Raw genomic sequence first — 12707 nt, 5'->3', positions numbered from 1 at the left:
ATTCCTTTTTCAATGCACAAAATGGGAACTTGTGGATTTAAAGGCATCCAACAAAAGCCGGATTTTTTTGTCGAATGTCTTTACAATCTTTAGCTCACAAGTTATGCACTGAAAAAGACGTTCCTTGTAATGGGGAGGTGGGGGGGGGGGGGGGCAGAAACACGTGTCTGCAGTGTTCTTGCACATTTGTTGTATTAAAATTATTTATATTTGGCGGACTAAAACTATAAATGATTGGTATACAGTGAAACCCCTCCTAATGAACACCCCTCAAAGGCGGACGTCCCTCTTATGCGGATAATTTTTAATTCCCCACTTCCAATGCAAATAACATTATTAAACCCCTGTCCTGCGAACACCTCTCTATTGCGGACAAAAAAAATTGTCCTGTTAGTGTCCGCATTAGAGGGATTTTACTGTAATTTGTTTTAATTCCAACTTGATTAATTATACCTTTTATTTATTTATTTTTAATTTTAAAAATAATTTTTTTGTAAAATTTTTGACACAAACAAAATTGTTTATATAATGCGTAATTAAATTTCAGCAGGAATTTAGTTTTAAAAACTATTATATGGACAAGGTCTATACTACTATTCCAATAAGTTCAAAATTCATCACATGTGTGTCGGTGGTTCTTCTTAAAACATAATTGGTACTTGGTAACTCGGCCAAAGTGCTACTCGGTACGTCTCTAATATATATATATATATATATATATATATATATATATATATATATATATATATATATATATATATTAAATACATAAACCTATACAAAGTAACAAAAATACCAATTTTATTTGTTTGTATAAAAGCAAGTGGTGCATGTAACCTAGTGCTGTGATGCTGTGTAAATATTCAGAACTTATGCATTCCTCTCTTAGTTTATTTTAAAATATTTTTGGTTTTTCAACCATAGATGGAGTTTTCACTGCTGATGAGTACTGGCTCCATTTATTAATTAATTTTTAGTCTTCTTTCTAATTTTTTTGTGGTACCATAATGTATTTTGTTTAAAACTCAAACTCTTTTATAAGTACCCGTACAGCGATGCCCATGCTAAAAATTTAACAGAAGTCCGTTGAATAAAGAATTGACGCCCCCTCCCCCTCTGATGTGAAATGATCATTTTTCTTTGTATAAAGTACATACACACCTTTTCGAAAAGAAAAAACTATTAAAGTTTCTTTGAAATTTAAAACTTTTCGTCAAATCATTAAATTAGACTTACAGTTGCTTTAAAACTCTATTTAGCGAGTGAAGCGATTTTTACTGCAATTTAAAATATTTCGCCAAATAAACAAAAAAAAAGACATCAAATATCTTTCAAATGTAAAAATAGTTCCTCAACTCTATTGTTTATCGCCAAACTCGCCCAGCAACCACACTATCATAATCCATCCATCTAACGAAAAAAAAACATCCAGTGAAACATTCAAAAATCATCATCAGAAGAAAAGAAGAAAATGTCGTACATTTCACTCGGATAAAAACAAATCAAAAGTTTCTTTTCTTTCAAAACAAATCGCCTAAACAGTGAATTACATTTACAGTTGCTTTAAAACAATAATCCTAGACTGAACTGCTCAGCACCTAATGAGCCAAGCGACCACGCTGCTGGAACCCAGTCCTTTTGCGAGTGAAGCGGATGTTTTTTCTTCGGAAATAATAAATGTTTTGCCATACAAATAAAAAAGTATAAAATCACATTAACAGTAGTTTTCAAATCTTTATATATTAGGAGCTGTGTTGCTCAGCTTTGCCCGGTCTACCTTGAGAGTAAAAATTGTGTCAAGTGACATATATTCAACAATCAGGCTTAAATAATAATAATAAAAAAACATGCAAAATTATCCTTTGAAACAATGACGACAGATATTAAAATACTTTTAAGAAATTACAATGCGAAAGAATGGATTTCAAAAGCATAACCATGGAAACACGAAATAAAATAAGCTTAAGATATTAAATGCAAAATAAGGAAAGAAACAATGGATTCAAAAAGCGTAACCGTGGAAACGCGAAAATAAAATGGTTGACAACCGGAATCAACATGACATTTTTGGAATTTGATTTTAAAATGCTTGTAACATTTTTTTCCTTTGAAAATAGAAGCTAAGTTTTTCAACCATAGATTAAGAGAGATCTAGAGTAATAAATGTCGGTTTTTCCAATGGTGTCAAAAAGAAAACTGTGGGACAATTCCTTCGCTTTTTATTGATAGCTTTAAAGAAGAAAGTAGCGCCTAAATTTCAGCTAAGCCTAAAAAATTTCGAGCTAAAACGCAAATTTCTCCCGCCGTAATTAAGCTAGAGCATTGAAACAAAATGTTTAGAATGCGTGAAATTCTACCCTTTTTAGCGATATGTAATATTAATATGTGCAAGTAATTTTTCACTCCCATATTCGGGAATTTATGTGAAATTTGGGTTTAAATTGGAATTAAAAAAGAACTATTTATCAAATTTTTTCGAATTATAGCCTGTGTCACTCAGTAAGAAAGCTCCTTTCATATATTGAAGGAATTTTTCAAATAGGAGCAGTGGTTCCAGAGATTACCTCAAACATATAAACACACAAAAATCCGCTCTCTCTCTTTATAATATATATATATATATATATATATATATATATATATATATATATATATATATATATATATATATATATATATATATATATATATATATATATACAGCTCTGTTTGTCTGCCCTGTTGAAACTCATTAGGGTGATTCTTGAAAAAATGTCCTGTGTGTAACTCTAAGTTTTTTATTTTTTCCAGCTGACCAAAACCTTTAAAAAATAATGCTGTTGGAGAATAACACATGCTTTAATATACTATCAAAGCATAACAGTTAATCCCATATTTAATTAATAGTTACTTGTATAAAATAAAAAAACTTAGCATTATGCACAGGACTTTTTATCGAGAATCACCCATTAGCTGCTTGTTGACACACCTTTGGACAACTTCCGTTGGGTATCCTTTGGCTATCCATCATACATTGGCATCCCAGTGAACCCCACACCTACTAATTGCTTAGTTTATAAGTCATCCATGATATGATCCTTATTTGGCACCATCAGACTTTTCATCTTTTTCCAAAACTTTTGGAATTTTTTGGTCAAAAGTGCTTTCAAAATGATAACATGGTGCAGGAAACTGTTACTAAACTGGCTAAATAGTAAGGTGCCAGAGTTTATTGAAGAGAAGATACAAAAGCTGGTGCCACACCTTAACAAATGGACCATTAATGGTGACAATATGGAAAGTAATAAAATGTTAATTTCTTGGGCTGTAATGTGTGTGTGTGTGTATATTTTGTAACGAGTTGAGGTTTTTTTTTTCTGAAATTTTGTTACCATTTCTCTTTCAGCAATGAACAGAAATGTAAAAGAGCTGCTTTAGAAAATAGAGATGATCCAATTATTCAGGGTCTTCCCATGGAAGAAGTGATGATTATTTTTGCTGACAGAGTAAGAAAAATAGTTTAAATACCTTTTCATAGCTAATTTTGTTCCAAACATGTTCGAGCTTTTTGCCTTTATTGCATAAATCAATCACTCAAAATTTTCAGAACTTTTAACCCTTTTCTAAGTTTACTGGTTTTTACTAAAGTTTTCAAGTACATACAGATTTTTTTTTCTTTTTTTTCTAGTGCATATACTTTTTAAGACATTTTTAAAAAATTCACTTTTTTAAAAATAAGCAAAATATATTTTTAAAATTATGTAAAAATCAAACAAAACTTTTTGGTTTCCTGAAAACCTGATAAAAGATTCTATAGTGTAGTTAAAATCTTAATTACCTTTCTTTCTTGAATTTGGCAGTGAAAAAATATTTGCACGTTTAAAATTTTGAAACTAATTAAAAGAGCAGATTTTTCTGCAATAAAATGAGTAATAGGATTATATAAGTTATTTCAAGCTGAATTTCTGAAGCTTTTTGGTGGTACAAATTCTAATTTTTCATTTATTACATTAGCAGTCATTTCTTTTTCACCAATGATTAATATTTCTCAGGTGCATAGCTCAGAAAAGAATTTGCGGATATTTCCTTCCAGAAATTTTCCTTTTTCAACTATGAAAAATAGCTAAAACTAACCATATCCCTCTCCAAAACTTTTTCCTGGCTTTGCCACTGATATTACTCAATGATTTAAACATTATCTGTTACTGTTGCCTATAAGGAGTATTAATATTGGAAAACTATATTAATAATCGTAACCTTTCCCTTATTAACCTACAAGCCATTTGATGTTTTATTTATTACTTGCTGTCACCACACCGCGATGTCCATGCTAAGAATTTAGAGGCATTTTTTTTCTTGTTCGGAGAAATGAGGAAGTTTTTTTTCTTGAATTAATGAAAATCCTTTTATTTGACTTAAAATATACTTCTTTTAACTTTGAGTTTTACGGTAGGTTCTCAGGCATGCCGTACATGCTGGTACAGCATTTTAAAATGTTATTATGTGAATAAATTTACTTTGATGAAATGAAAAGCATTGCAAATTTAAAGCACCATTTCACCATTTTATGTTTATTCTCGTGGCTGTTGGTCATATATTGTCTGCTGTGTTAATCTCAATGTTTAAAATTATTTTTTAATTATTAGGTATAATTTCCTGTATCAGGCATCAGTATGAAATTGTAAATTTTGTGAAGAAACATTTTAATTTGCTATGATACTGAATTTTGTCCTATTTTCTCACACAGATTCAGAATAGAGAAAAATTACTGAAGAAAACTTTTAAATTGTTTGATTATGAAAAGAATGGCACAGTTTCTTTATCTGATTTCCGTGGAGTTTTAAATTTTTTCGTTATGGCTATGTCTGCTAATTTGTTTAATCGTATTATCAAGAGGTATATTAGAACTTTTCCTTTGAAATGCAATTACTAGAGCTACTTTAAAAAATAAGAGCTTATGTGTAGTTCCATTTGGCAGTTATTTTAGATGAAATGATACTGATCTCAGATTTACAATTTAGAGGAAATTAAAATAATAATTCTTGTCCAAAAAAAAATGATATTTTGAGTCTTGCACAAGACCTCATGATAAAACATATATTAATTTACAGAAAGTTCAAACTTTTTCAGAGAAAAAGAATAATCTATAAATAAATTATTGTATGGTTTCAAATGGTGGCAATTCAGATTTTTTTTTTTTTTTTTCTTTAAAAAGTTACTTGATATAAACAAAACACAAGTATTAAAAAAAAAAATTTGTTTAATATTTGAAATTCTGTTTGCTTAATTTTATATTTACTTGGCTTTTTAGTTTTGCTGCGTTGCGCATCTATGGGCTTTTGGTGTGGTCTTTTCAATATTTTTCACTTTTATTATATATATATATATATATATATATATATATATATCGTAATATATAAAAATCTTCTGTGCGTACATTTGTCACCATAAGGCTTTTAAACGGTTGGACCGATTTTGATCAAATTTTTTGTATGTAATTAAATTGTGGCAAGCATGGTTTCGAAGCATGATGGATCGAATTGGAAACGCTTTTGTTAATTAATTAATTAATTTAAACATTGGATGACGAAATCTCCCAAATGATTAATATTTATTTTAACCTATTGTTGAGCGAGAACTGAAATAAATATTTAACATGTTGCCAAAGGACAATAAGAAAGCCAGCTCTTCTTTTTATAATGAAATTTCCTACTGTGATATGTCAACTGATAATAGATAAAACGTAGAGAGTGAGAGTGAAGCCTTCATTTCTTGAAAGCAACGATTTTAGGTCCAGTGATATATTTTGAAGTAAAGTACTGCAAGGTTCACCCAAAACGTGTATTCTATCGTCGCAGTTGAACCATGTGACCGGATCGGTGCTTTAGATTTTCCTAAAATGATCAGAAAGTACCGTACCTAGCAACATTTGTTTCTCGGCTGAAATCCATCTGAGTTTTGGCACCAATGTCCCGAAAACTTTAAAGATTATCTAACTAATCAGTACATTATTAAAGGAAAAGATGATGGAATTTAAAGACGAAACAAATTTTATTTTCGTCCAGATAAATTACAACAGGGTTGTTCTGTACACAAAAGGTCAGTGCAGTGGAAGATCTTTATCTTTGGTGGAAAGAACAAATTAGGCAATATATGAAGCTTAAAATGTTTTAGTTCAAAACATCGCACCACTAATTGGTCGGAGTTGGCTTCTCTCACTTATCGGCTGGACTACAGTAACGTGGTGACTTGGCAAGTTTGGCCATAAACAATTTTGTTGCGCAACCATTTGTTTACATTTTAACGATACTGTTAATGTAATTTATTGTATTTTTTTGTTTATTTGGCGAAATATTTCAAATTGCAAAGAATTGTTTTTCGTTTTTAAAGGGTTTTTAGTCATTTTAGTTGAGAATGTGTTTATTTTACATCGGGAGGGGAGGGGAGGGATGAGTGATTTTCGCTTATTCAGAGAACTGTTTTTATCTTCATCATTTTTCTAAACGATATCCTTTCGATTGTTTTATTCTTTTTCATATGCGGGATGTTGCAGCGGGATTTCCCGTTTGTTATAGATAGGCAGTTAGATTTCTACACTTAATATCTGAGGACACTTTTTATCTTCTGAGTATGGCTAAAAGAACAAAATATCAAGTACGAGAGAAAAAATAGTTAATAAAACAACTGCTCAGTGGGCATTAGATAAATCAAGTTGTAATAAATATGCGCATTCTGACATCATAGCAACTTAAAACATTTTTTTTACTTATTTTTTTTCAACAGAATGGTTCAAACACTTGATTGTTTACTTATACATGTATAAATTGATAATATATATCTATTTATTTCTCTATTTTTCAAGTAACAATTCAAGCAAAAGTTTAAAGTTAATCAACAAAGCTTCAAATTTGTCCTGGATTCATTGCGATACAAAAAGCTAACTCATCTGTTTTACTTAATTTTTTTTTTAATTTGATGTTGCATTTTTCTCCAAAATAATTCTCAGAAAAGTAAATGCTGATGCGAAATAAATAAATTATTACTTGTTTTTAAGGCTGGAATTTGTGATACCTGTGAACAGTGATGTAAATTATAAAGACTTTTTGCGGCATTTCAAGAGTACCAACGAATATGCAAAGATGTGTGAAAGGTAGTTAAATTTATTTAATGGAAGCATTTAAGTAGTTTTTCTTGTTTTGATTTCTTCTTGTAGTTATCTGAATGTTATTTATATGCAGACACACACACAGAAACATGTATGCAGGGCTGAATTTTGCTGCATGCTACCTGTTTGTTGGCTTGAAATCTACTTTTTCCTTTAAAATAACAATGAAACCTTTTTTGATTTACTATCAAAACCTCTAATAAGAGTTTTCAAAAATTGTTTTAAAATAATTTAGAAGAGTTTTTGAATTTATTAGCGACGTTCAGAGAGTTTTTAAAATTGATTTTAACTGTTGCAATAGCTCCTTGACAGATTGTAATGCATAAATTCCAGGTTGCTATGCAAATTCACTCACAAGCAGGGGCGTGCACAGTAGTTTTGAGGCCCATCACGAATGACTTTTATGGACCCTCTCCATATTGTTTACCCTTTCGCCTTACCCCTGATTCACCCCTGATTTCAAATATCTGAGGCCCCCTTCCGGCTCAGACCAACAGGTGTCCCTTCTTTCCTCCCCCCCCCCCCCACATGCATGCCTCAGCTGCCAGGCCCCTCCCTATTTGAAATTTATTATTTGGGACTGAAACAGTTTTTTTTTTTTTTTTTGCAGTTCTATGCAACTATAAACAGTGACTAAAATAAATACAGTATTTATGACATAATTAAAAAAGTCAAAATCTTAATTTTTTTAAATCTATTTTTATAAAATATCATCAAGTCTGTTTTTCTATTGAAATACTTTTGGAGCCCTGGCCCCCTCCAAATTTTATATCTGTGAGTGCATTAAATTCATCACAACATTGTACTTTAATATAAATAAAGACTGGGTCTTGTGGGGTCCTCTTTAAACAATCATCTTCCTAAATAACTGAAACTCCTTGAAATGTTGCTTTTCTCATGGATTCCATCTGTATTAACCCTCCATTAAACAATCGTGTTTTCATAGCTCTTTCTTCCAATTACCACTTATTTTTGTTTTAAGCATTGATTTTTACATAAACAATTTTCTGGAAGTATTTTTGTCTTAGCCACATGTCTCTCACTCCTGTCAACGACATTTATTTCAAAAAACGTGATTTATCAGGAGAGTGATTTTTAAGTTAAAAAGTAAGATATCATGAAGTAAAAGAATATTTCAAGCCACTGATTGAACTTTTTCGTACACATAAGGTCTTTTTCAAAAAAATCTGGTGTTTCTTCTCTGTTTCAGGAAGAAGAAGTGTAAAAAGTTTGAGTTTTAAAAAGTTGTGTTTTATTTATGACCTTCTTGCATTTTTAGTTTCAAAGATACTATTTGAAATATCTCAAAATGTGTCATTATTGTTATTAATTGTTCTCCTTACAATACCGATATAAATGCAAGTAGTGTGTTCTTGATTAAAAAATAAGAATTAAAAATGCTCTTTTTTGTTTGCAATACTGTTTTTGGACTAAGAAATATCACATTTCACTAAATGACTTGCATGTTTCATGCCAAATGCAGGGATGAGATTTTGCCGGAATTCCGACTTTTTCTGTTGACTTTTAAAACCTTCTCTCCTTTTCCTCCTTTTTTTTTTTGCCTCTTTCAGACCTTATTTTTTCTATTTTTACCACAATACTTTCTACCACATAAAAAAAAAATTTTGATTTTTCTCTCTGTTGTAAATTTTTACTTTTAAAAACAGACCTAATTTTAAAATTTATGTTCTCACTCATTTAACACTATAAACTCAAATGTTTTTAATGAAATAAATGTATTTTTCTCTAAAAAAATATAAAAAGTTGACACTATTGTGTGATGCAGCCAAGATTGACCTCAGGTTCCTCCAACGATTTGTTCAAGGAATCAGGGGTTAGAAATTGTTGCCTCTTTTTCAAAATTCATATTTATTTAGGAATAAACGCTCTTGCAAGAAATGGTACAATGCAGCAAATTTTACAAAATTATTATTTATAACTTATTTAAATACGTATTACCTTCAAAACTGATAAATTAGCCATTTTTTGTTGAATTTTTGAATATCATGGCTTCCAGGTTCTTTTTTGATGTGGTTTTGGATATCATCGCTTTTACGAATTTTTTTTGGATTTCCTCTTTTTTGCTGTCTGACCACTCTCATCCATGCTAATGGATCAAGCACAACCCAAGATGTGACATTCTTGAAAGGGACATTCTGAAAATACTTAAAAGTGCAAATACCACACTTTTTCTCTCAACGGCGATATATTAAATTATACAAATGCAGGTTTTGCAGAGCTATGCTACACATTCATGGCACTTCCAAAAAAGTGATAACTCAAAATTGCTAATTTTTGAGATATGTTTTTGAAAGATGTGAGCGATATGTGTAAAAATTCTGAATAATAGGCATACCAATAAACCAATAAATATTTGATTTACCAATAAAAATGTAAAAATGTGGTATTATATCATCAAAATTTTGCTTTACCTGTAACAGGGGAGGTGAGAAATTTGGACATAGCAAGGACGTGAGGTCTCAGAGACTGTTCTACTTTAAAATTTTTTAAAACTCATGTAATTAAGATACAATCCTGTAATTTCTGTTAGATGTTCTTTAAACTTTTATTAGCACGAAAAAAAACATATTTTTGAATTTTTAACTGAAATATACTTTTTACCCGACTGCGCGTGCCCGACGCAAAGGAGGGTAATGTGTTTATCAGTCAATGTATGCATGTCCGTTTCTATGTGGCGTTCTAGGGGCTAAATGCCTTGGTCAATTTTCGTAATTCTTACGTCAATCGATTTGTCTTAACCTTGGGAGTGTCACTAAACACATAACAGTAGTCAAAATTCACCATATCAACAACCAGTTGACAAAATATTGCAGTTCGGGATCGTTGCACGTTTGGTGTTGCACACTGTGTCGCACGCTACCTGCGTGCGACAAATGCAGGTAATTCTTGCTGCCTGAATTTCTTTGTTTACTAAGTCTACTAATTGGGGTTTCAATGACCAAGTGGTCTAAGCGATTGCTTCTCCCACTTAAAGCGGTGGGTCAAGACATCCTCGCTCTGGATGTACTTTCCCCTCTTTCTGATGTAAATTCTTTCATGTGTTCTTTATATGTATTCTGTACTGTAGTAAAAAGTATATTATGCATAACAAAGGCAAGATACTCAGATTGTAGTCCTCATCAAAATAAACCCATGCAATAAGCACTAAACGAAAGAAAGTCTACTAATTCGATATTCATCTGTAACATGTTGCATTTGTATTTGCCTTGATTCAAGGGACTGAGTTTCGCGACGTGTACTTTCTTGACAGGCTTTTTTAGTTTTGCGAGAAAGATTTGATTGACAAGGGGGGGGGGGGACGTTTCCGATTTTGCGTCATCATGAGTCATGCAGGCTGTTTATATAGCTGTGCTGTGGTTGACTTAAGTTTGCGCATTTTTGCCGAAGGCCAAGCACATGTAGCTTTAAGCGGAGTTAGGTCCCTATAAAGGGACTAATTATCAGTAGTTTAGACCACCGCAAGTACTTAATAGACTTCACGATGCAAACAAGCTCTCTCAATGAAATGACAAGATTGCAAAATGTACCGTATCATAATCATAATAACTAAGTCGATCAAAATTAACTAAAAAGTGTCAAATAAAAAATTATTAAATAAAAACAAAAACCCGACTGCGTAAAAACCAAAAAAACTAAAAAGAAAAATGTATAAGCCGAGTAGTTTAGAATGTTATTAAGTACTACTGAATAATTACACCGTTGAAATAGTTTTATAACCGTACACAGATAAGACAAATCATAAATTCAAAAGCAGAATAGAAGGATCAACAGTAGGGGCCCATTCAAATTTTACGGGTTTCTTTGAATCAGAAAGGAATGGGCCTCGACTGTTGATCCTTCTATTCTGCTTTTGAATGTATGATTTGTCTTATCTGTGTACGGTTATAAAACTATTTCAACGGTGTAGTTATTCAGTAGTACTTAATAACATTCTAAACTACTGGGCTTATACATTTTTCTTTTTAATTTTTTTTTGTTTTTACGCAGTCGAGGTTTCTTGTTTTTATTTAATAATTTTTTATTTTGAGGAACTTTTTTTAGAGCCCTAAGATTTTTTGAGAAAAATTGTATACTGCAGTAAATGATTTACTATTAAAAAAAATAATTAAAATGATTTTATTTTCATTATTTATTGTATACAGAGCATTTTAATGCCAGGAAATGGATTATATCACATTACGGGAAAATTTTGACAGCACCTTAACTATTGGTGTATAGCAGAGGTTCCCAACTTTTTCCCTCTTGCGAACCCCTTCCAAACTCTGAAAGAAGTCAGTGAACCCTTTGGGTACTAGGTTATAAGCAACTAGCAAATATAGCTTATAGTGATGCTGTTACTTAGTTCATAAGTAGAATGAAAACGTAATTGAAAAATATAGAATTACAAATATTGCTACGAACTTAAAATGATCGCTAAAAAATAAATGCGAAACAAATTCACCAAAAAGTAAATCCATTTATTATTCTGTGTTGAGTTTCAATCAACTTTGAAAACATTTTGAAAATGGGATACTTGCAAAACAAAGAGGTTCAAAGATTGGCTGAAATTTTTCTGATACAAGGATACATTCATCAATATTATCACTAAATCAGAAGTCAATTAAAAAATGACCTTTAAAATACCTTTCAAGGAACTGTCTAAGATTAACTAAATTAACTTTTTTCTTTCAATAAAATGAGAAATATCTCCAGGTCTAAGTCTTCTTGAAAAGGACTATTTGCTAGCTTTTTGATAAAGATATACTGCGCTCATTATTTATTTGATTGTTGATTGATTTTCTTGTAATGGGGTTGTTTCTTTCAGTCAAAAGTAGTACTTTTTGTCACTGAAATTGATAGAATAAGTAAATAAAATAACATGTACCCGGAAAATACTTTCATTTTCCCAACAGTTATTTTTTAATTAATTTTTTAACATGTCTGATTTTTCAAACAAGGCCTGGTCTTGATGACGTCACAAATGATGCTCTTTGGCTCATGTTTCTACCACTTTCCCACGTTATGATAATCAAAAAGCGAATTAAAATTGCGCTGTATGCTTTCCATCAGTCACATCGTTGCCAATACATGTGAGTAAAGATGATAATTAAATATTTTTCTCTGTAAATGGCAACACTGAATGGCATTTCATCATTTGTGATGTCATCGACAGAAGCGTAAACAATAAAAGTGCACCAATTTAAGTATTTTTTTTTAAATACTAAACTTAAACAAATTATTTAAAAAATGGTCAGATCTTATGTTTTTAAGCATGCTCTTTCAGAAAAAAATACTTTTAAAATTTTGGAAACTACCCCATTATGCTATAAGTGCGGAGTAAAATGCATATATTGAAAATAATAGAAGCATCTATTTCCAATATACACAATTACTCTAATTTTTACGCAAAAGGTAATTTTTATCAAAACAAATATTTTTAAGCTCACTTACTACAAGAGTAATTTTCTACACAAATTTCATAAATTCCTTATTTACATATAAGCACAAATGAAGTTGCATAGTTAAATTCTGTTGATTTTTTTTTTTTACTTCATAAACCTCA

At 30.8% G+C, this 12707-nt stretch overlaps 1 protein-coding gene across 1 annotated transcript in view; it reads left to right on the top strand.

The window, feature by feature from the left end:
• The window catches only part of LOC129226839 (EF-hand calcium-binding domain-containing protein 6-like), a 74810-nt gene that overhangs the window by 19756 nt on the left and 42347 nt on the right, over positions 1-12707 (top strand). The window contains exons 7-8 of the mRNA XM_054861469.1: positions 3386-3485; positions 4727-4875. Coding sequence (XP_054717444.1) covers positions 3386-3485; positions 4727-4875 — 249 coding nt within the window. The remainder of the gene's footprint in view (positions 1-3385; positions 3486-4726; positions 4876-12707) is intronic.

The sequence above is a fragment of the Uloborus diversus genome, chromosome 7 (assembly GCF_026930045.1).
Source record: "Uloborus diversus isolate 005 chromosome 7, Udiv.v.3.1, whole genome shotgun sequence".
NCBI lineage: Eukaryota > Metazoa > Arthropoda > Arachnida > Araneae > Uloboridae > Uloborus > Uloborus diversus.
This window is presented reverse-complemented; position numbering and strand designations above follow the sequence as displayed.